The sequence below is a fragment of the Orussus abietinus genome, unplaced genomic scaffold (genome assembly GCF_000612105.2).
Source record: "Orussus abietinus isolate OABI.00-Male unplaced genomic scaffold, Oabi_2.0 scaffold47, whole genome shotgun sequence".
NCBI classification, from domain to species: domain Eukaryota; kingdom Metazoa; phylum Arthropoda; class Insecta; order Hymenoptera; family Orussidae; genus Orussus; species Orussus abietinus.
In genome coordinates, this window is record NW_019396019.1 from 610,042 (window position 1) to 634,962 (window position 24,921).

Below are 24,921 nucleotides of genomic sequence, written 5' to 3' on the forward strand. Positions count from 1 at the left end.
CCTCTGTCAGGGCTGACAACAATGGCGCCGTAACTACTGGCTTCCTCGCACTCTGGAAACGCGTCGGCTGTTGGCATCGCTGACTAATTAACGACCGGTTCTCCTACCTGCGTCAAATAAATCGTCTTAATTGCCGCTCTGCGGTGACGCTCGGTTTGCATTTTTCGCGACGGGTGGGAATTACTTTTGCCGTACTTAGACCGGTACCGGTTACCGAGGTAATCGTTATCGACCGACTGGGGAATATATACGGTATATGTAAGAAGAAATAAAAATGCTCTCCCTTGTTTTACAGTGTTTTTTTTTTTTTTTGCGGCAATGTTACTCGGGTATTGCGATGCCGGTAATCCCGCGATTACCCTTGAAATCGGAATTCCTATTGTGCGTGTTATAAAAAGAGGATCCGAGGCCGGCCACGTGGCGTCGCAATCAGGCCTTTCAATTAGAGGGATTCACTTTTGTTTAGGCGGACCCGTCGGTGCATTCTTCGGTCTTCCCCATCTCCCCATCGGGTTCCCATGGTCCCGGGGCCGCGCTCCTGTGGGAACACCGGCCAATTCCTATGGGAAATATCTCCGAGGATCGTCATCGGGGCTTCATGGCGTGCAAATTGGTTTATACACGGTGGGGTTATCGGATCCTTTGCTCCCGCCGTGCCTCCCTTTTCGCTCCTGCGAATTACGAGCTATGGGAGGCTCTGCTTAAAAAGTTCAACAGTGCGGCACATCGCTAACGCGTGCGGTAATTCAATTACGGGCGCAATCATGGGGGGACATTGCTGCGACTGTACAAAGTGTACTCGCCAAGTAACGGAGGTAAAATAGAAACGGTCCCCGAGGACGATGTCCATTGCCCCGGGTAAGCGGGATGTCGATGTCGCATAAATTTTCATTTATCCGCATTTATATGTGATCTCCAGAAAAAATCGATCCGATCCTAGTCTTCGAAGAAAGTTAAGAACAATCGATCGGGAACAGTTTGCAATAATTTCTCTCGGGGGTTATCGAGCAAGGGGGAGACTGCAATTTGTGGAACCCAGTCGGTAAAACGGCTCTCCCACATCACCGGGCTAGATCGAGTCGGCGATGTGGAAGTTCGCGCACAACCTCGTGCCGTAACTTCATTACCGCCCTCGAGGCACGTCGTTTTAGCGGAAACTGAAGGAGCATTCGTGCGAGCGAGTGGTAAAAACGGTCCTTCCGGATCCGCGGGGATTAACTCTCCTCGCGTATATATGAAATCTAAGGGCCGATAAGCGCGGGGGTGGGAGCGGCTACCCCCAAGTGCGAATAATATAGTCCGCCCTCGCATGCGGATTATGCGCCCGGGTAACAGCCTAATGCCAAACGATTACGGTCTAATAATGACTAATTGCACCCCCGCCGCCGTGGCGTCGAGCGCGACTTAAGTGGAGCTTGGAGGTTATGTTGGTCGCAGATTGCTCCTCGGACTCCTCCCCTCGGCCATTCCGCGGCGTAATTGATATCGCCGAATGCATTACTTGGATTTCCAGGGAGAATTTTGCGGCAAAAAAAGAAACCCCCCGACGTCTCGGAGAGGCGAAGGTGGACGGCAACTCAAGGGGCTGAAAATAAAAATCTAGTTAAGTAGGGTACTAATGAATGGTCTGAAATAATGGTCCAAGGATGCAGGAGTTTTTTATATGAATTGAATTCAGGGGATTCAAGCCATTTCTAGCCATTGTGGTATTTCGTTCCGGGAGGGCCGATGTTTGGGGGCGGTCAAAAAATCCGTTTTTTGCCCTGTGTCGGGAAATCGAAAACGACCAATGTGCGCGCTCGGAGCCAAAACAGCGGCTAATGGACCATTCCGGCACGAAGTGAAAATGCACCCCACAACGTATCGGGGGTCGCGTGGAGCCGCGGGCGTCGCGACGCTCCCATACTCGAGCCCCCGTCCGTCCTTTTCGCCCCATTCATGCCCCAAGGGCCGTCCACTTCACCCCATAGCGAGTGCCATGGTGTTACACTATGCCAGTCATTCTTACCCGCGTTACGGCACAGGCCGGGGTCGCGTTCTCATCGCGGTAATTTTTGTGACAATGCCAGCACGTGGGAGCATCTCGATTGGATGATTTATGGCCCATGCGAGCACCCCTTTGTGCGCCCTCTTATCGGTGCTCCTCTATGTCTCCCTTTATTTATAAGCTTTTGAATTTGGGGACTACGACTCCGTAACCGTGTTACGGACCTTCCATCGTTTCATCTCCCAGTCATAGGATGAAAAATATGAACGCGTGAACATCGAAATTTATACGAAATATTAAATACCTGAGTTTTGAAAATTCTTTACCGCCCACCTTGCTAACCTGTCCCGTCCGCGAGCACGATGTCGCAATCGCATGTGTTCGGTATATGCAGCGCGGAGGATGGTTTACTCGGAAATGCCTTACCATGGGCTCCCCTAAGGCCGTTGCTTTTTTTCCTACCCGGAAACTGGTTAGCGATCGACGACCGAAGGCTCTGCCGAGGCGACGACCCTGCGCTCGACGTCGTAGCGGCCATCTTGGTTCCCGACGAGAAGCGCGTCAACTTCGCCCTTAGGCATTTTCATCCACAGAAAGTTCCACTCCAGTGGGATTTACGATTCCGTTAATGCGGAAAGAAACGCGTGAAAGATTCTACGTAGAGCCCGGAGATGATATTACGCGTACGAATGACACGGTATCTAATTGTCCGGGTCTCGTTGTGTGGGCGGTTCACGCGGCGGCCGCCCAGGCGGCGCTTCGATCGCGTCGTTTCGAGGTAAAGAAGGAAACGGAAGTGTCGGAAAATGGCTTCGCGTGTCGGCCGGGGCCTCGAAATTCCGCGGCATCCGTGATTTCGATGCGATGGCATGCAACAAGTGCCGAGGGGGAAGGGGAGGCCAGACTACGTTAAAAGCGAGAAAGGGTGTCTCGGCGTGGGGATGGTGTCGGGTTTGCAGGAAGTAGGCCTTGGGGAGGCCAACTAACCGAACACGAAACTGCGAGTTGGCGAGGCGTCTCGCGGGCCGCCACTTTAACCGCCACTTGATCTCCATGAACTTTCGCGACAGTTCCTGAAAAGAATAGGAAGACAATAGTGAGTCCCCCGTCCTTTTTCTCAGATCTGCATTTGACATCCATTTTTACTTGAATCCTATTTCCGATATTTTTTTATTGTCCCTCGATCACGTCCACGTGATTATTATTATCGATGAATATATGCTTTCAAAAAATGTATAACTAGGGTGGTATAGTCAAGGTGGTGTTCTCATTTTATTCCTTTATCTCTAGGTATGGTGGAGAGACAGGAATATATTTTGAAAAACTGTCCGATAAATCGATAAGCGCTCGATAACCACGCGGCTGTCCTATGAAGCAATTTACGAGGCGATACGAGAACGGCGGATGGCAGTAAGGAAATGGCTCGAGGGAGCGAGAGACCCGGAGGTGACGCATATTAAATGCCTGAACTAACTACCTTTGCGTAATAACGACGCATTCCATTGCGCATGAATGACGCTGATGGATAATCTCGGCAATTTACTGCCGAGAGTTTGGTAGCTCGCCATCGTAGACCCTTTGATGGGCTCGTCGGTCAATATTCGGACTCTGTCGCTACGTCTCGCATCTATTCTGGAATTTTCTGTTTAATGTTCAGGCGAAATTACGACGAGCCAGTTAATATATTCCCAAATTTCCTAGCCGGTACTTTAACTTATTTAGTGGACCTTGGAATGAAATTTTCAACGTATATACATTTTATCGCGTTCACCCTCTGCTGAAAATTGGTACGCGACCATGTTCAGGTTAATCGATGTCAGTCGTGATTAGGAATGCTTCGGGATTTATTTAAAACTTGTGAAAGAGAAAATTTTATATCCAGGGTACTGTGTCGTTGCCTCGAAAATTATATCCTCTACTCTACGTATTTTTAAACATGAATAAGAGGGACAGGGAGACTAATTGTTTCCGAAACTCGGGAGAATTTTAACCTTCAGATGGAGCCGAAATTTTCTTCCTCGACCTGTTCGAGAATTTTATTAGTCCGAAGATGATGATGTCGAGTATCAGTATGCAGCTAATCGAAGAAAAGATCCAAAAGAAGGTTCGCTTTCTTGAGTCAAGCGAGAAAGCTCTTATCAATGGGACCTTATCGGGCTCTCCTGCTATTGGAGGTATCCTGAAGAGCAAGGATATTGGACAAGGTGTGCTGAGAGAAATGACTTCGGATCATTTGCTCGGTTCTGGTCATGATAATGCCAGCTTGCCCTGCAAGTCTTCGATGTTAATTACAAAGCAAAATGAGGCGAGGATCGGGCAAAAGCATTACAAATCTCCCAGAAGAAGACCGAAAGGAAGATCGTCGCCTCTGGTCATAGATATGCTGAAGAGCGATTTCGAACGCACCGATGACTTCGTTTCCAGAATTCGGACGAATCGAAACTGGTATCCTGAATTTATAATTAAATATTTTTGGGACAGGAACCCTGGCAAAGATAAATCCTCGACGCCCTTGAAGAGCAAGTTGTCGAAAATTGTTCCGGAAGAGCCGACGGTGTTCTCGATAGGGTTGCGCTCGAAAGTGAAAAATCTCAAGTCGGAAAATCACTTTGAGATGGCGAAAATTAACGGAGCGATGGGGAATTTGAAAAAGTTTTTGGAATTAAAAGGAGAAGGGAGAGATAAAGAGATTCCTGAAAATCGAGAACAAGAGCGTGATGATCTGAAAAAAAATTGTAAATCTCTGAAGGATAAAGAATTGTCTAATGTTGGAGCTTTGAAAGAGGATAACGTAAAAAGGTCTTCGGAATGTTCTCAATTTAAATGTGATAAGGATATTGAAATTCTTGCAAATAAGGAGAATTTAAAGAAGAATAAAAATATATGCGAGTCTTCGGATAAAAGGGTTGTCCTTTTGAAGAAGTCCGACGAAAAGTCTAGTGCTCAAAAATGTATAAACGCAAAACGGTATGAAGAAAAGGAAGTCAGGCAAAATGTTGGTCCAGAGGGTAAGCTTCGTTCGAACGAGATTAATTTTCGTGCAGATGATCCTAAATATGTGAATTGGAGAAGTTACGTGCGAAGGCAAGATTTAATATCATCGAAGAGAATTCAAGACGAAGAAGCTGAATTAAGAAAAAAGGCAGACGATATTATTTCTAGGGAGAAAAATATTTATGAGCGAATCAAAACCGTCTTTGCCAAAAGTATTTCGAAAAATATCGACGATGAAGAGCGAGACGAAGGAAGATACGGTCACCGAATGAAGGAAAGTTATCACCAGAACTGCGAGTCTAATACTTTATCAGAAAATCATCAAGAATCATATAAAAATAAATATCCGAAGAAGTACCTCGAAAAAAATAAAGAATATCCAAAACAAAGCGAACATCTCTCTACGGGAAAGATCTCATTAAAAGATGGATTATCAAAATCTCCCATGTCGAAGCGTTTAAAAAAAGGAAATCACACCTTGCGGACGGCTAAAAATTACGCGAAAGAATTTCTCGAGGTTAAATCTATCGAAACCGGAATGTTGGAAAATATTAAAAAGCGAATAGATGAAGACGTAGAGCGAAGTTTAAGCGAGGAAGTGTACGACGAGGAGGATTTTAATTTCTGTTCCCGTGAGGAGAAAAAGTCACGAGGAAAAGTCTCTTTGACAAAATCTAGCGGCACGGTTAAAATAAATAAACACGCAGAAAATAGAAACAATTCCTCTCCTTCGATCTCAAATATTAAATCCAGAATTGACACGGCGTCAAAGACCAATGGAGGCTTATCCCTCGATCGCCCAAAATCGCGACCCTGGTACCTTCAGGATCAGCCTCAAAATTATGATTTCATATACACCGAAGTTATCCAGAAACCTCGAACATCGGTCTCAAAAAATCGCGAGGGCAATCCCTTATCGGTTCGTGGCTTAAAAACGTCTTTTTCCGAGAGGTCCATTGCGAATTTGCAAAAGGCGATTCCCCGAAGAAGGAGAAATCCTTCTCTGCAGAATATCAGGTCCTCTTTCGAAACTCCTACCAAAGAAGGTATCTAAAATTTATATCGAATAGATTGAAAGGTACGGAACTAGATCACAGTCGCTTCCATGATTTTAAAGTATCTTTCCTTCAGTGCATTCGCAAGGGCCGATTGCTCGCCATCGAGCCTTCAAAAAAGCAGAAGAGGGTCAACCTGGAGAGGAAACGATTAATTTGACAAATTCAAGGAAGTCTACTAGAATAGATATCAGAGCACAGATAGAAGATTGGCAGCATCGGTATCGGAGAGACCAGCCGAAGTTAAAAAACCTCGAAGATATTTCTTTACCGAGCTCTGAAAAATCGTCGTTGATTAATTTCGTCGATTCCGCGGATTCTGGAGTACTTGCGGATATTTCGCACGTGGATATCACTTTCCCCGAGGGTTACGAAAATCGAAAGGAAAGGACAATAAAGGAAATTCACCGAGAAAAATTGACAGCTTACCAAGAGGCTGGCAAGGACTGGCAGTACATCACCGACAGCGACTCGGATGACTCTTTGACTCGAAGAGTCGAAAGGGTTGTAAAAATATTTACCGAGGAATTAATCCTTTGCGAGAGAAGAATCAGGGCAAGAGCGCGGACAAGAAGAGAGACCGAAAAACGATCGAAGAGAAATTTTACGAGACACTTCGAGAGGCAGCATCGATGCCCGAAAACTTGTTGGAATATTTGCAACTGCAATAATCTACCAAAAACATTATTGTGTTCCAGCGAGGAGAGTATGGCAAACGTTTCCACCCCCTCTCTCGTCTCTGTCTCGGACTCCGACGTGGAGGATTTGAAGAAATTGACACCGTAAAAAGGACGGGCGGAACGTGAAATATTTTCTATTTATAATTTGACATTGTTTTGCGAAAAATATATGGCGTTCTTTTCTTGGCCTGTAAGGTTACTTAGCCGTTTAGTCGGGATAGTTCGAGGGGACTTTTTCCCGAGAATCGAGGTTCGGCGATACGTCGATTCCCGCCCGGGTGGACATCCCGAAGTTGGACCACATCGTTAGAGAAACTGACCGTTTCTCCGGGTTTCCCTGCGGTTTCCTTTGAAGGAAACAACAGAGCGAGCGACGGGTCGCCGCCCAATGCCCGCCCGGGCGGAAATGCAAAACGGCCGGCCGAGTCGAGAAGACGTTCGCCTCGCTTTGTTTCGCGGCTTCTCGTCCGCGGCCGGAAATAAGGGTCTTCCTTCTCGCTCTTTTCCGGGGAGGTCGCCCTCTTTTCCGGGGAATTGGAGAGCGCGATGAAAGGGGAATATCGTTACGATAGCTTTCCCACGGGGAAGGGAGGATTCGATGATCAAAAGTCGAGCGGTCGCTGCCTCTGCCCCCGTCCAGGAATTATTTTTTTTTTATTTACCAAATTTTCATTTATTTATTTTAATTTTTATTTACCATTTTATTTATTAATTATAATTTTTATTTACCAATATTTACCAATTACCAAATGGTTTGGCTTTATCACTTCCACGCCTAGAAAGACAAATTGGATTATTTTTTGCTCGTAATAATTTCCTAAAGATTATTTTCAGAATTTTTTTCGCGTTTTTGCGGCGCGTCTCTCTCGCTGAAGAGAACATCCTCCTCCTTCTTGTTCGTAACTCGGCAACTCACATTTTCCTTCGATCCGTCGAGATTACCGCGGTATTTATTTCGGGCACCGTGCAGTTTCGCCGTCAAGGCTCGCGATATCAAAGAACCGGAGGGAATTAGATAGCGCGATTTGAAACGACGACAGGACTCGTAAGATACTTTTCCACGGCTGATCCTTTTCCTGAATGCCTGCCGACCCTCCCTCGTTTCCACCTCGTCGGTATATTTCCGTAATTCTGAAGGAAATAATTATGCGACCGCTCATAAGCCGAGACCGGATTTCCCGTAAGACCTACCTGTACTTTCGGTACTCCGTGAAAAAATGAAATTGAATTAAAATTCCGAAAATATTCCCTGTTGCCCAGGACGTCGTCCTGGATATTTAGGGGCATTTTTCCATTACCTGAGGTACCGGCTCGTAATTCCTGACGTCACCACGATGGCACGCCGAGAATTTTGATTGGAGGGTTATCGCGATCGAATTCCAGCCGAGAAGAGATGCACCACCTCTGACCCGTCTAAAAAATTGTAATCCACGTAATAACTGAGATTTTTTGTTAATAAATAATTTTTAACGTTTGGGGAACTCTGAAAAAAGGAGGTCCTCTCCGTGGTTAAAAGCGAAACTCGAGTTCCGTTGGTGTCCGTCAAGGGAGATATCGACGTTTCCGAGAGTGAAGAGAGAAAAATAGGAAAAAAGAAGGAAAAATTGTGCAGCGCACATTCCCTGCTCCGATAATATTGACGGGTCATATTTCCATTCCCTCGTAAGCCTCCATTATGACACCAGTGACAATATCTCCACGCAATGTGTGTTCCTTTAAACCCATCATCTAATCCCTACACTTACTCCTGCGCGAGTGCACTTAAGTGACAAAGTAGTACGCGTACCCTTCGATCCCTGGAACACGTACGACACGTGAAATGTGTACACGTGTCGTAGGGGGTGTACACGGTGCACCACACATGTACTTCCACCCCGGAAAGATTGGTTCGCGGAACCCTCTGATCCTAGGGCACATAACACGAGGGGGTGGCGGGCGGTGGCCGAGGGTTGCAGAAGACCGCGTTGACAGTAGAGGTCTTCTTCAGGGTCAGGTCGAAGCAATTTTCGGACCGAGAGGCTCCACCCGGTGACATCGTAATTCCAGACTCGGGCGATTCCGTCCCCTGCAAAATTCATCGACCTAACGCCTCCCTTTGGCGGCAATTTTTTAACGCACCCCCTCAAACCTTCCCTTGGAAATTCAGGAAAAATTTCTAGGAACGGATCGGTTGACGATTTCCCCGGGAAATTGATTTGTTTGTTCCTTCGTGTGTTGAAAATGTGAATTTCAGGGATTTTAGAGGTGATTTTTCCCCCTGGCCGGGAACCGTTGACAAGCGTTGTCAACTCCTTCAGTTTGTGGATTTCTGTAGGAGGGTTTTCGGATTTCCTTTTCCGCTGCCTTGGAATCGTCGAGGTAAGAGAAATCCGCGAGGAGTCCCGGAAGGAACCCGAAAGGAAGTCTCGATAAAACGTTTTCTCCCCGGACGGGGAATCTCGATTCTCGAGGCGACTGTCGGAGCTTTCCTCGAGGAGGGGTTGGAGGAAAGCGCGGTCTAACCAAAGCTTTTACAGTTATTATCCTCGAGGTATATGTCGTTTCCTGGGAGGCTGCGAATCGGAGAGACATTGTGGCCGAGCTGTGTCTCTTTACCCACGTGGTGGTCATTGTTTGCTAAGTGATAAAAGCGACCACGCGATCGTTTGCTCGCCACTTCCGAATCGTCCCCTCCACCTTTCGGTCGCGAGCTTTTCATTTCATTTTCCGATTCGAGAGGGAAAAAGTGATAACGCGAAATTTAGGAATTTAATGCACGTCGGTCCTGCGTAAATTATTACCCCCTGACATATTATTTATTTATACGGGTAAAACTAATTACAAGTGGCGTGCCGAGTGGCTTTTATCGTTTCGAGGTGTAAGGTTCGAAAATACCGTATTACGTAAAAATCGAATTAATCAAACAGCTGGAGTAATGTTCACCGATCGGATATTCTCGGAACGGGATTTCCGAATTATTTCCCGAAACTCGGTATTCTCTGAAAGTTACGTGCCTCTGATATAACGATTGTAACAACGCGGAGAAGGTCTGCAGAGTTGCGTAAATCGGACGAGGCCGGTGCGGAATGATAATGAGCACTTGCCGGTAAATTTAGCACTCGTGGAAATCCAGGGTGCAAATCGATCTCCGAAGAATTTCTTATTCGAGGGGAAATGCGAAGAAATATTAAAGTTTAGTTTCGTTACGGGGAGTTGGCTTGTCGAGGGTGCCTTTCTAGGGAAAATACGAAAATCGTTCTCGGTGGCAATGTAACGCATAGTTACATCCCCTGTATGCACGGAGGGACGCGGTATATCGCACTTAAGGGTGCTTCGCGGTGATCTCTTCCTCCCGGACAAACAGGGGTTACACTTCGGGGTGGTCTTGGGGTGGTTTCGCCTGGGGGACGGAGAACCCGGAGACATTCGAAACAATTATATGATTCACGCCGATTTCCTTGATCCTCCGAGGGGGCCTTAAATTCCAATCTAATCTCCCATGCTTTTCCACCCTTGCTTTATTACTCGGCCGAGGTCTCTAATGTCCATTTTTCGCCGGAGGAGTCGGAGAGAAATATACCGGCTCGATGCACGTTTACTCCGGAGTAATGCCATTTTCCCAAAGAAAGGGTGAAATCCGAAAGGGAGAACTCCAGGGTGGCTCCCAGAGGGTCGGAAATTCTCGGTGGATCTTCTGAGAAATATTCCGGAGGGCGTCGAGGGAGTCTCCCGACTTTCGCCACTCGAGGCTGAAATTCTATTTCGCCGGCGAATAGCGAAGCGAAGATGACAAAGTCGGGGAAAATTGAGAAATTGCTCCCCGGTAGTGGCGGACATCGGTGGATAGTGGAGCTCGCGATCCCGCGGGAACCGGGCCTGGAGCCCGAGGAACTAAGTGGATTCCCGTTGCCTTTGTAGGGACGAGCCGAAGTACGACGCGCACTTGCTAGGTACTCGTCTACTTGCGATTTACCCCCCGCCCAAGTGCCCCCCAATCGAATTCCTCTCCCGAGTGAAATCTTGGAAATCGCCCCGAGTCGATTTTTCGTCGACTTTCGATACAATGGATCGACCCGAACGATCGGTCGATCTGTCGTTTCTAACGATGTAAATTAAAATCTCGCCTTAATATTGAAAGTGAGTCGGGGAGAGAGGGCGAATTTTAAGGGAAACGATAAAATGATAAAAATTTGGGTCGGGGAGAGAGGGCCAATTTTAAGGGAAACGATAAAATGATAAAAATTCGGTCGGGGAGAGAGGGCCAATTTTAAGGGAAACGATAAAATGATAAAAATTCGGTCAGGGAGAGAGGGCCAATTTTAAGGGAAACGATAAAATGATAAAAATTTGGTCGGGGAGAGAGGGCCAATTTTAAGGAAAACGATAAAATGATAAAAATTTGGGTCGGGGAGAGAGGGCCAATTTTAAGGGAAACGATAAAATGATAAAAATTAGGGTCGGGGAGAGAGGGCCAATTTTAAGGGAAACGATAAAATGATAAAAATTCGGGTCGGAGAGAGAGGGCAAATTTTAAGGGAAACGATAAAATGATAAAAATTCGGGTCGGAGGGAGAGGGCGAATTTGAAGGGGAACGATAAAATGATAAAAATTCGGGTCGGGAGGGAGGTGGAATTTTAAACGAAACGATAAAATGATAAAAATTCGGGTCGGGAGGGAGGTGGAATTTTAAGGGAAACGATAAAATGATAAAAATTCCAGCCAAGGAACGGGATGACGTTCTCGAAAAGTGAAAGAAAGGAAGGATTCGTCCTCTCTTCCCGATTTAAAGCGCTCCTCCCTGGAGGACGCGAGATATTTCTTTATCCGACCTGCACAAAGGTTCCGCGAAGATTACAGGGCCACCAATCCCCTTCTGTGTCGGTTCTATGGGAGCATTACGGCGACACGTAGAAGTAATATGGTACGGCATCATCCCCGGACAATGCCTGCTGGAATCAGTCTCTTTTCAATAGTTTATTAACCTCGAATCTCCGACGTGATCTTATCTTTTGATTCTCGGATCAATCGGGACCTTAATCCGGACGGTATCGTTTTTATTTTCGAGTCGCGAACGCGAATGAAAAAATTAAAGCAGAAATTGCAAATGGGGGAAAAATTCGGAAGCAAGGACGCACGGTTTACTCTCGATATATGCGTGTTATATTTGCGAAGTCAAATCTTTATGTACAATGTATGAACAGCAAATGTATACAAAACTAAATGTCAAATCAATTATGAGGCTGATCGCGATGTTACTTAATCGAGGAGCACGAGTTTACTTAAAGTACACACGCCCCTACCTATAACCGATATAATACATTTATACAGTTTAATGGCAGCAACCGCAGTGCTGAATTTTTGCGGAAACTAATGCGCCTGACAAATTTCGATTCGTTCTTATCCAACGTGTCTTTAAGACTGTAATCACCCCATGTACAGCAATTAGACTTAATACTGAGAAATTTGCTCTGCCTCTAATCTGCGGTAATGCTTAATGCTACCTTAAGGTATTACTTTCAAACACTAATATATCTGTCCAGTTAAAATTACAGTACCGATTGATTTAACTGTATTCTATAATTAATTAACTATACATTGACGCAGCTATTATTAGTTATTGTAAGTCCAGCTTGAAAACACACGAAGCGATACAAAATTAGAGAGCTGCTTTGAGACGGTTCCTTTCGTTAACTTAAACTCGGTTGTTATAAATATATACTTGTCGTTACTTAATGATTAGGGAACAAAAAGGCGGGGGAAAGTTAAACCTATGATATTATAACTATGTAAATCGCTGCGCAGCGGATTTATAATTAATCGCTAAAATGTTTTGTTACTTTTCGATGCCCTTTTCGTGTGTACTCTAAATTATAAAATAATCGAAGCTAAACTAAAATTGCATTATTCCCGAATAGTGCATCGATTCCTTTTAATGTTTGACTAGAGTTTTAATTTCATGGGTTATGCGTAAAAAAATTACTATTATAATATTCCTATTGATTAAAAATGTATGTGTGCATTTCTTGCTTAGAATATATAAAGGACATTACTAGTTCCGTTTTTGTCGATTAAATGAAACTATTGAATTGTCGAAAATCTTGAATGTATATTCCAATTTTTATCCTTAATACGACGGGACTACCTTAAATTATATTAATTAATGCAACCTTCGGTGCAGACTCCTTAAACTATTCTTTGGACTAGACCATACTCTTTCATTCTAAATTAATAGAACGAAGAATAATGCAGAAATAAATAAAAAATTAACTAAAGAATTGCACGCGACACATAGGTAGTAATGACTCTTAGATAAAGTGACTTGGATGTTCGATTAACAATTTAAGGTCTTTTGGAATTATTCTAAATAGAACAAAAATTTTCTTTTTTTTTTTTAATGAATGTAAATGCACTCTAAACCGAGGAAATTCAATGAATTTCTTGATCAGCGCTGATTTACGTAAGACAAAGTAACGTCACATTTCCAACTGGAAAAATGACATACTAAAATATGTTAAGAATATTATGAATTTCTTTGACATCTTGACCTATTAAATATCCATTTACGATTGGTTACTCGACTAGACACGGTTATCGGTTACAACAATCGACTAGAAACGTTTCAAACAATTTTTGTTTCGTATTTCCCCTCGAACATTTTTTCGGCGCGCAAAGGACAGCCTTTCTGAATAACTTTTAATACTATTTCCTTAATTATGACTAGAACGGTTGCAACCTTTACGACTAGAACAATTTGACCCACAGATTTAATTATCTTTGATACTTTAGCTGTACGACCGTGATCGCGGGACGATCAAGGATGATAAGACTCGAAAAATAAAACTTACTCCGACAATGACTAAACGAACTGACTAGATAAATAAAAAATGACTAGAAACGTGAGATGGCGCATTACGTACTGACACTTATATCCAAAACCCCTCCTCCTGCGACCGTTATTACTTAATCGCGATCAGAAATCTCTGAACGGAAAAGAAATAATAAAATCGCAAAAAGAAACACCGTACACCTTTAAGCTTACGATCTTATTTTGGCAGAAAGACTTCTCAGCAAAAAAGAGCTCCCTACCTAGAAGGCGTACTTTGATAAAAATTTACTCTCATTATTGCATATTAAATTGATTTTTATAGAGCGAAGGATAATTTTTTGCCATTTGAAAAATCGGTAAATCCGGATTTGAAGGTTGATAAAAAAAAAAAAAAAAGTTACTACGGCACGCCTTCGAGATATAAAGCTCCCTTCGCGTATTGCTTACGATCATAATGACTAGAATCTAATATACGATCACACTTGAGACTCGTCATCTCAACTCATCACCCTGGAGATCAGTTTTTTTCTTTCAGGATTCATTGCCCTGAATGAACTCTCCAATATTTACTTTCATTGGTACTTCGACTAGACCGTTAATCACCCCCGATGCTTTGACTAGAGGAGTAATTATCATTTAAGCTTCGACTAGAGTGATTATCTTTGGTACCTTGACTAGAGCACCGACCAGCATCCATTTCCGCGTTCGGTTTCATCTCTCCAAGGACCTTGGCGTATAAAAAAAAATGCCAAATAAAGCATGGAAAGTGCAAGCGAAATTGGTCACACCCCCGGCTAGTTAGCTTTGTCAGTTTTATCTGTCAACCGTACCGTGGATCAAACGCGATCAAAGTTAGCCCCGAGTTCCCGGTAACGATAAGAGATATCGGTCACGAAGGTGCATAAACACGGACAAACGAATGGCCCAAACGAGCCCTACGGTCGCCAGGAAGTTTCCGGGCGCGAATGGCTCTTCCGTCCCCCCTCGACTCGCGAGGCAATCGATAAAATTGAATTTTGCAGTAATTCAGTTGTCGAGTAAATCGGGTAATTTGCCGAGTAATCGCGAGGTCTCGAGAACGCTGTACACCCCAATTGGCGTTAAGACTCCATAACTGCTCTTGGCGGATAATCAACCGGTGTTCGCGTGCAACGTTTCCTTACCGGCCTCGGGACTCGTAAGGTGCAAGGAATCGACGTTAACGCCGGAAGCGAAGGGCCAGGAAATCGTCTTCCTACCCCTCGTAGATAAATTTTCAAGATTTCGTATCGGGTGCCAATGGCCTTATAGGAGTCGCCTCGTTCTCCGAGCACCAAGACCCACCGTTCCCCTTAACCAGGTCCATGCGAGCCTACATGAGATCCAGTCCGAATCTCCAGTAGACGGCTGGCCTCCTGGGCAGGGGCCTGGCCGGAAGCTGGTGTCAGGGTATCTCGGTGGGGACCTCACCGGGTGCCAAGCTCGAGGAGTTGACGTTGACCAAGATCTTGCTCTGCGACGAGTTGGACTCCTCGGGGTCGTCGTCTCCGGTTTCGGGATGCTGGTTGGCGAGATGTTTCCTAAGGGCGGCTTGCCTGGTGAACTTGGCGTCGCACCTGGTGCAGGGGATCTCGGTGCCGCTTCCAGAGGTAGAGCCGGCCCCGTTCTCCCCGTTGGAGATCCTGGGCTTGTGCCAGCGGCGATGGGAGGCGAGATTAGCCGGGCAGGAGAATCGCTTGTCGCACTCCGGACAGCGGTACTCGACGTGGGCGATCCTGGAGCACCGGTGCTGGGCCAGCTGGAAGGCGTCCTCGTGCAGCAGCCTGCAGAGTTTGCACTGGTAGGGCCCCAGCCGGTTCTCGATCTTGGCCAGCTCGGCCCGGGCCTCCTCGGTGACCTCGACGACGTTGAACGCGGGATCGATGTCCCCGGTGACGACCGCCTCGTCGGGCCCCAGGATGACGGTGCCGGAGACTGGGCTGCTGGTATCCTCGTCGAACTTCAGCCTCCTCGAGTACTTCTTCTTGGGCCTGGGATTGGGCTTGTCGACGCGACCCCTTGGAGTGACCTCCTCGTCGTCCCTGGGGCGCCTCCTGGGGCACTGGGGCGGAGACGGGGTGCTGGGCGGCGTCATGGGTGCGTGGGGCTGGGGTGTCAAAAGCAGCTGCTGGTGGTAGCTCGGCACGCCGCGGAAGTGTCCGGTCGGCGGCATCTTGCAGTCCCCGGGGTACTTGGATGGGTCCAGGGTCTCCCCGGAGTAAAAGGGCCCCGGAGAGCCCACGGGGGTGCCGAGGGGCTTCTCCTCGCCCGGGTCCCTGGTCGGGTCCCCGTCGAGGAAGAACCTCTCGTAGCTCTGGACCGAGGAACTCCGCCGCGGGCCGCCCATCTCCTCTGCCGAGGGGATGTCCTCCGGACATCGCCCCTGCTGCTCCTCCCGGCTCCTGCGATCGTCCTCGTCGTCGACCTCGATGCCGTCCTCGGTGGTCGGGGAGCTCGGCGTGGGCGGCGGCTTCAGGGACAGGTCCAGGGGACACGGAGTCGCGGATCTCGGGGTCGCCTGCCATCCCGCGAACGCGGGCGAGTCCCCCAGCCGGGGGTAGTGTTCCTCTAAGGGTAGATACGCCGGGCCCGGGTACGCCAGGACGCCTTCGCCGTAGTACCCGCCCCGGTACGCCAGACCGGGGGCCAGGAAGGCCCTGGGCAGGGTCCCGTGCAGCATCTCAAGCTTCCGGGCTCTTCCTCCCGGTCCTGCCAATCCTCGTCCACCCTGCGAGGTCGGGCCCCCAGGTCATCGGTGGTCGACCCGGGGCCACCTCGCCATTGCCTCTTCCTCGACCTCTCGGTGAACCTCCCGCGGTCCGGACGATGGTGCGCAGTCCCGCGATGTCGCTCCAGACGCCGGGAACCGATCACCTCCGCTCTCGGGGATGGCCGGACGCCGTGTGACGCATTCTCGCGTCACTCCACTCTCGTATACCCCCTGACTCCGCCCACGCTTCTCCGACGCGCCGCGCCATTGGTCGCAGCCCTCTCCTCGGTGGGTCGGCGACGCGTGCCCGGTCTCCTCGCTTTCGCGCCCCGACTACCCGCTGGGGGCACGCGCTACCACTCGCTGCCACTCGCTGCGCCGCAGCCGGGCACGCAGGGTGGCGTCGCACCCTCGGGACTCCTTTTTTTTTAACCCCCTTCGGCGAAATTTTCTTGGAAAGGGGCTGGAAATTCAAATTCGACGGAATTCACGCCACCTCGATATCGATGAGACGGACATTTTTAATATTGAGACCCTAATGCCTCCTTTCCGTTAACGCGGGCGGGCGCATGAAAACGATGCATAACCAAAAGTTTAACGACGAGGTCACGGCTCTCAACTTTTTATCGGGGTCTGAACTTTTCAACGAGGAGCGAAAACCGCCACCGCACCTGGCCTAACTCGATTCGATGCGTTTCAATGTAATAATCGTGTACCTTAACCGTCCTCGCGTCACTTGCGTACTTCGAGTGGGGTTCCACCCTCGTTCGTTTGCGTCTGAAAAATAGATCCACTCGAAGTACTTGCGGCTAGGAGATACGAAGCAATCATGGGTTTCCTTCTGGAACTGCGAGTTGACGCTCTTAAAGCGGTGCATACTCGATGAACCGTCGAACCGTCCCTTGTTATTCCTTTTCGTTGGTCGACCCGTACTTGTCCGCATATTTCGTGTCGGAGAGTCGCCGTGACCTTGAAACTCGAGTTTTTTTATTCCCTGGTACATTCGATGACCCGCTAGGAAAATTCCGCGTCGCGGTAAATTTGCGCGGCGTGCAGCGGGAAAGAGCGAATTTCCGTCCCGACCGTGGGATTATTTCTCTGCACGAAGTTGCAGTCCTTCCCCGACTCCACGAGTTTCCTCTCCGTGGTCAAGTCTGAATAATGCGCGCCGTCGTAATCTCTTGAGCTGCTTATCTAATTAGTCAGCGCGCATGCTCGATCACTGGTTAAATAATTCCAGGATATCGACGGGCTGGTCACGATGGGACTCGGCTCCCCTTCCCGCTCTTCGAGCGACCTCCTAGAAATTAAAGTAAAGAATAAATATCGTAAATCGCTTCTACGAGATAAGAAATTGTCGGATACTTTTTCTTCTCCGGTGAAAATAAAAGCCCCGGTGATTTTCGTGGTTAATCTTCACCCCTTGGGAGACAGCGGAGGCCGGACAATCACGATGTAATTGGACGAGAGCCTCTCGAGGACCTCAAAATGGCGGCCGAAAGACCAAGCGACTACCCTCGAGAGACCTTCCCTCGACAATCGACGCCGTTACCTCCAATCGTTATCGCGCGACAGAAATATAAAATGCAGAAACAATTTCCCGCCGTTCCATCCGTCCGTCAACTATTTATATGCCGAGCTTCCGGGCGACGTGATTTTCCGCGGCGATTACGGCCACCGGTAAATCGGCGTCCGGTGTTCGGTAAAACAGGCGAAAAAGAGATTAACGCACCGAATAAACGGAGCTTTTTACCGGCAAATCCGGAGAGCAAGCCGAAAGCCGCGAATCCCCGCTAGCTTCGGCCTGGATCGAAATGATCAATCTTGCAAAAGACCGCGGCCAGCGGAGCCGCCATTACGGAGGTCCACATTTCCGTGGGAGGCGGACTTTCGGGTATAACCTGAAATTTCCGGGTTTCCTCGTCTCCGCAGTAGCCATTAGAATTGGAAATTCTAGTCCAATCGGGTCCCCGAGGACGCGCGTCCTCGAAACTTCGAGCGCTCGAATTCCCGGGGAAGACAAGATGGCGGCCGGACCAAACGGCGATTAGGGGCAGAAAAATGTGAAAAGTCGTCGCCGCGGAACCGGAGAGCCGGGCATTTCCGTGGAATCCTGCTTAAGAATTCGCCTGGGGGAGTAAAAGCGGTCTTCGGGTCTTTGAGCGTAAGCTTTTTGCCCGGCGGTACAGCGGAGCTTTGGCCGCCGGTATGGCCGGAGTGCCGGTGGGGAGAGAGTGGTTTTACATATTTGATGCGATTTTAATGTGTCTGCCCGCTCGACTTGTACACCAGCATCCCGCGTCCCTGTGCCGCCGTTGGAAGGGCGCAGCGACCGCCGTGATGCCCTAATAGGCTTACGCAACGAACCACCCTTATCCGTCCGTCTCCGCCTCCGCTCTATCCCTCGCCACCTCCGGCACTCCCACGCGAGACCGAACTCCTAAGCGACAGCTATTACTTCGTGGTTAGGCGGAATATCCTCCCGGACGTCGGGCTGCAGCCGATATCCCCGACAGGATCCCAAATCCTTCCAAAGAAGGATGCAATATCGAACGTCGCTCCTCCCGGAACTCTCCAAGCTCGCCCTGGTCGGATGGGAAGAGACTCGAGGCCCAGCTTCGGAAGAAATTACTAAATCATTTTATTAATCGTGATTTATGATGAAAATATAGATTTAATGCGGTATTTATGCCGCTCCTTGGTCAAGGTATCCCGTTGGTGGAGGTGCTCTTCGGTTTCAGCGCGTTTGCGAGTCGGGCGGGGGTTGCGGAGTCGCTCCGGGCGAGGACGTGCATTATTGGATAGAGTTACATTAAATGCGACTGTATGTTCCGACGGGATTATTCCCTCCCCCGTTCCCGAGCGGGTTTTTGTGCGCTTCAAAAAACGTGAGAGAATGCTAGTCGCGGGATCGCTTCGAAGGACGAATTTGGCTTCGATGGGGACTTTCGGCTCCGGGTGTTCATCTGCAGCGTGGCACTTGTAACCTGATCCGACGATAGAGGTAGAATCTATTGAGTCCTCGTTTCGTCTGTTTGGACGCTAGTCATTTCTTACCTTCGTCAGCTGGACCATCGTTGTCTGGTCCCGAACAAAGGGATGAGCGGAAAATAGGACAGTCAGTTCTTAGGCTTGATTTTTCTTTACGACGAGCGATGGGAATTTTCTGCTCCCCTTCCATCGCAAAATTTAAGTCTCTTTTTCGCATTTCAATTTACGTCTTTAAATAAATTACTCCGTCGGTTACTTATTTTTTAATTTAATTCGAATAGTTTTACACCTTCCTTGGTAAAAAAAAAAATATTGAAACATTCCGAGGCAATAACGAGTCTTACGATACTTGGATGCACGAAATTATTTACACTGCATAGAACCTAGTATTAGACGTTTCTCATAATATTAAAGGCAGTTCTAGGTTATAGCTATGTACAGTAGCTGCGAAACAACTTTGTTAAATGGCTAAAATAGTTTCTTCCCTTTGGAGCGGTCGCTGTCAGTTTTTACTTTCTTGGCGTGCCTCGGGGTATCGTCGTTACCTGCCTTTCTTTTTCCATTCTGAAAAAAAAAATTGATTAAAAATGTACGTGCTCATAATTCTTTAAGTATCAAAATTTCTGTAAGTAAAAATTTTTATTCGTACTTTGCTGGGAAGGTCGCCGATAGTTTCGTCTTCTTTAATTTCAGGTTCCGTTGCAGGACTCAGATGAGCGAACGCGAAGTTCCTTGTATTCTGCGGTCCGTTGATTGTCACCTCTTCGGTATTTTTTACAAGTGCAGCTAATTTTGCCAAAGACTCCTGCCCTCTGGCTAGGAAGGAAGCCCGCTGCAAGGCAGTCTGCAAAAAAGGTAGAAACGTTGAAAGAAAAATATTTTTCATCTCTATGTAAAGTCATTTTGTATATTACTTACGCGTCGAATACTTATCGTTTTGTCCGCTAGAGGACCGCCGAGCAAATCGGTTAACGTTCGAGGCATTATCGCCTCTGCTATTTTAGGGACATTATTGGAAGTAAAATCCTTTTCGGAACGACTCTTCCTTTCCTTTTCCAAAACCTTCATTCCCATCTGTAAGACTTGACTGTCATCCATTAGTTCTTCAATTTCATTCGTTGCCGACTGTATGAAGATATGCCAATTTTAATTAATGCGATAATTGCACATTTTTCGCTGGTACCTGATTTTATTTGAATATAAATTCAAAGCTTCGTACCTTTCTCTCCTCCAGAAACTTTTCTCGCTCGTACCGAAGTTTTCTCCATTCGAACTCCGATTCTTCGTCAAGATCCCCGTCATCGTCGTTCGTTTGCTGGACATTGTTTTCTTCGCTCAGTATCTTATCTAGAATTGCATTAATAAAATATTTTATCATACTTTACCTTAGTCCAAATGATTAGAAAGTGACCAAATTAAATGTATCGTTACCAATATTTTTCCACTTGAATTTTCGCTCACGTCCTCCGCCTTCGGAAAACAGTTCTCCATCCTCGAAAAGCAATTCCTTCAACAGTCTCACATCTCTCTGATCTTCGTCCAAAACTTGCTTCATGTGAATCCTTCCCAATTGGTCCCTCATTTGGTTTTCGTCAATTTCTTCGGCATCGGCTTCCTCGAACTCAAATTTGTCCAGGCCCTTCTCGTCTTCGTCGGCAGATTCCCATTCGCTCTCGCTCAGCTCAGCCTCGTTCTCCAAAAAATCGGCTGCCACCTTCTTTATATCTTTTTTCGGCACGACTACGAGTTCGTTTTCTTCAGAGTCGTAATCAATGTATTTTTCATCCTCTTCGTTCTCCTCCTCTACCTCAGATTCTTCCTCGCTATCGCTTTCTTCCTCTTCATCCGACATGTCCAACTTCTTTACCTTTTTCTTTTGGAATATCCTTTTCTTCTTCGCCCTTGCTCCTTCCTCGTCCGAGAAAATATCCTCACCTTCGGAAGACGACGAAGCTATCGTTAAGTTCGCGGCATAAATCTTCGGCTTTTCCGTGGGCGGTTCTTTATTAGCAATTGAACTTTGCGAATCCTCCTCTAGTGTTAAACGCATATCCTGGGACGTGTCATCAATTTGCGTGTCCTTTTCTTCTAATTTCTTCATGTCGACCGGTTGAGTGTTGAAGACCCCGGAGCACAATGCTTGTAGCTCAGAATTACATTCTGGAACGCTAGATTGTCCCGTTAAACCCGGAATATTTTTGACATCGTTCTGTGTAGAAAATTTCCCAGAACACAGTTCCAGGATTTCTTCGTCGTTCACGTCTTGGGATGGTTCCTCGAATAATTTTTTCTGAAGCCCTAGTCGCTTTTCGAAACTGCTGTTTGCTTGAGACTTTTTTTCTGCAGGAGTATTTTCCACCGAGGAACGATCTGCTTCTCCGGAATACGTATTAAAGGATCTATGTTCCATGTTCAGACAGCTAAGTTGAGTAGCCGGCGAGATGAAGCTGAAAAAGTCCTTTTTCTCAAAAGAATTTGGAGTCTTACAGTTTTCGCTTCCCATATCCTGCTCCTGTGGCTGAGCAGCTGGAATTTGAGTATCGTCACTCATCCATGCATCGTTCCCATCAAACATGTCCACATCTGTCCTACGCCTGAAAATACTCTTGTTTCCTTTACTAAGTTCATCTTCGTACTTGTCATTGGTAGTATTCGAGTCTTCGTCTAACACTTTTACCCTATTTAATTTTTTCGGTGTGTGTTCCTCGTCGTCGTTTAGAACATCTTCCTGCCCATCGTCTTCATTTTCACTGTTTTCTTCGGCTTCCTCGTCTTCATGCTCATCCTCTTCGTCAGTTTCATCTTCGCTTACTTCGGCTTCTTTATCGAGAAACGGACAGTCAGCCTTTGGTTTCTTCTTTCTCACAAGGACATCGTCTTCTTCTGGTTCACTCTCTCCCTCTTCGGAGCTAATATTCACTTCCTCAATTTCTTCTTCCTCTAAATCCACTTCGTCCTCTTCAACATTTTCTTCTCTCTTGGCTTTTTCTAATTTTTCCTTCTGTTTCCATTCTTCGTCGCGTTTCTGCACCATTTTCTGCTTCAACTCCTCTTTTAGACGCACCAATTTAACACCAGGTTTACTCAATTCAGGATCGTTATTGACAACATCTTGCGTTAACTTGTATGGAAGAATCTCTTTTACTACCTTCACACCCTCTGCTGTCTTCTCTGTACTTAGTACAGATACTTCGACATCGTTAGGGCATACTTTCGTATTTACGACATGGCGTGTAAAATATCTGTCCAGCAGTTTATTAACGCCTTCCTTGTTTGGTTTCATATTATCCGAGAAGTCAATGTTCATGCCAGACATACCTCTCAACAATGGTTTTACATTTAAAGTCACGTTTGACAATACCTTCTTCTTGAAATTTAATGCTGCTGATCTCTTTTCTTCCTCAAACTCAGGAGGTGGCAAACCTTGCACACAACTCTCATCTGCGATATCTAAATCCTGAATACTTTCTTGCGTTTTTGACGTGCCTTCGATGTCAACGGAGTCTCGAGTACTCATAGTTGTAACATTAATATCGGAAGATAGTTTATTATGTTCCAAATCGCCAAGAGGATCCTCCGACATTCTTAAAATAAAATCTGTATCATTTTCTGTATTTACACGTGTTGAAGATTTGTCACAGTTTTTATTGGTTGATTTATGTTCGTCATCTGCAGCGCAATCAGCTGAATTTAAATTGAGAATTTCTTTATCAACTGTTCCTGTACATTCTGAATCTTCTTTTGGAGTATCTACATTACTATAGACATCAATATCCATTGAATCCTCTACAAATAATTTTCTTGAAATACTTGCAGCGTCTTTATGGCCTGCCTTAGATTTGCGATTTAAATCTTCTTGAATTCTGTCACATTCTTTGTCATTTATCTCGGAGGTTGCCGAACTGATTAAATTTTGTTGTGCTATTGTATCCTTGTCATGTGCTCTTTCTTTTTCATTATCTTCTACGATGTGGTGGTCCACTTCTACATTAATAACTTCCGCACCTGTAGCATCAGAGCCTTTTAAAGTAGAAATCTCAGATGTGGTGCAATTTTTAGCTTCGTTACTTAAAAGAGGTTCTTCATCTTCCGAATCAGATGATTTGAAAAACAATTCTGCCTCTCTTTCCTTCTCTTCTAAAATTTTTCTGCAATGGGCAAAATATTTAAAAATCTTAAAATAAAATAAAAAAATTAAATTGCAATCATGGGAGAATCCTCACCCTACGACATCAGCAGACATCCTTATTTTGGCAATTGTGGTAAGTGCATTAGGAATGAGAGGAGCAATTTTTTTCCTTTTTAAAAATTCTTCCAACGAACGCTGTTTTGGTATGTGATATGGCAAAGATACTTGTGATTCTCTTAGCAAACGTTGTGTTTCACTACGAATCTGCTTCATTGCCTCATCCTTTGAAGCTCTTATTGAACCCTGCAATTAAAATGCTCAGAATTTGTTTGTTTACTGTGCTCTAAAGCTTCTTTAAAGTAATTCAGTTGAAATATACACACGGTCCTTTTTTTGACACCCTTTTCTTTCTTTCCTTTAGTCCCACTCTCGATATCATTGTTTATATGCAAATGCCCTTGGGAATTATTTTCCCCATCTGAGTCTGTATCGACTAAAGTCGTAAATTTCATAGGAACCTATACATTAATGCAAAAATTCATGTAAATATTTCTTGTTTTCACATTCATTAAGTTCTATTGATTAAAAGATATTACTTTCGCTTTCACAGACTTTTTCTTCTTTTCACGTACAGGTTTGGATTCGTTAGTAGGGGAATGATTCAAAAACCTGCTATCATTTTCCTCTTCCGTATCGGAATCAATCAAAGTACTTAACTTATTAAAACTCTGAAAATAAACAAACCCTCTGATATTGAAAATATGTTAATATTTTTAAATGTCAAATAATTAAATGTACGCACAATTCTCTCTTTATCAGTCTTTTCCGTTTCATGCGTAGAGGATTTTTTAGCATCATCGTCCACAGATGAATTTTTGAACAGATTAACTTCATTTTCATCTTCTGAACTTGAGTCAGCAAAAATAAATTTCTTGCGGTTCTAAAAATTAATTTTCTTAAATTCCTGCCGTAATAGTGGTGATAGGCTTTTTGTATTAAGTATAATATACTTACTGTCTTTTTCTTTGCAGTATTATCTTTGGGTGACTTCTCGGGGCTGTTAATTACAGGTACTTCATTCGTGATAAGAGAATTTCTTTCACTTTCCGAATCAGAGTCAACCAAAGCATTGAACTTGATGCGATTCTAAAACAATTAGTATACCATATAATCTGTACAACTATTTTATTCAAAAACTAAACTTACTTTGGACTTCTGCAATTCTTCATCGTCTTCACCGATAACCTCTGATTTATCCTCATTATCTTCTTCGAGTGTCATTTTATCATAGCTTAATTTGCTATTTAGAGATCTTTTTATGATTTTATATGAAACTTTTCTTAAAGATATTAAATTATTACTTTTACTTCATGCTCTGTTAAAAGAACATGTGACAGTTCATTATCTATTTGAAGAGTAAATACCCGGGTCTTGTTCAAGGGGTGAGGTTAAGGGAAACGGGCACGAGACCAGTATACCTGTATTACGATGAAACTTTGCGTCATCTCTGTCTTACTCATTGACTTAATAAACACAAAGGAGATAGCATGA

The 24,921-nt window shown here is 45.7% G+C and overlaps 2 protein-coding genes across 2 annotated transcripts; both read right to left on the reverse strand.

The window, feature by feature from the left end:
- Window positions 1-14,945: 14,945 nt before the first annotated feature.
- Window positions 14,946-16,220, reverse strand: LOC105695202 (insulinoma-associated protein 1-like). Its single transcript, XM_012416555.1, has one exon. It carries the CDS (start codon window positions 16,218-16,220, stop codon window positions 14,946-14,948), a length of 1,275 nt encoding a protein of 424 aa, XP_012271978.1.
- A 3,307-nt stretch (window positions 16,221-19,527) lies between these two features.
- On the reverse strand, window positions 19,528-24,766 carry LOC105695402 (claspin). The gene is made up of 11 exons (XM_012416934.2): window positions 24,577-24,766; window positions 24,385-24,516; window positions 24,173-24,310; window positions 23,967-24,098; window positions 23,754-23,888; window positions 23,465-23,673; window positions 20,673-23,389; window positions 20,461-20,588; window positions 20,160-20,366; window positions 19,891-20,085; window positions 19,528-19,805 (listed from the first exon to the last, which is right to left on the reverse strand). The coding sequence occupies exons 1-11, from the start codon at window positions 24,649-24,651 to the stop codon at window positions 19,710-19,712; spliced, it is 4,164 nt and encodes a 1,387-aa protein (XP_012272357.1). The 5' UTR covers window positions 24,652-24,766; the 3' UTR covers window positions 19,528-19,709.
- Window positions 24,767-24,921: the final 155 nt, after the last annotated feature.

What these genes read in the sequence shown, in the direction of transcription:
- LOC105695402 (XM_012416934.2), bottom strand. Translation starts at nt 24,651, where the DNA reads ATGACACTCGAAGAAGATAATGAGGATAAATCAGAGGTTATCGGTGAA. An exon ending in AAAAGTCTGTGAAAGCGAAA is followed by an intron (nt 23,889 to 23,966) that starts GTAATATCTTTT and finishes ATTAATGTATAG; the next exon opens with GTTCCTATGAAATTTACGAC. An exon ending in AGTTTCTGGAGGAGAGAAAG is followed by an intron (nt 20,367 to 20,460) that starts GTACGAAGCTTT and finishes ATCTTCATACAG; the next exon opens with TCGGCAACGAATGAAATTGA.
- LOC105695202 (XM_012416555.1), bottom strand. Translation starts at nt 16,220, where the DNA reads ATGCTGCACGGGACCCTGCCCAGGGCCTTCCTGGCCCCCGGTCTGGCG.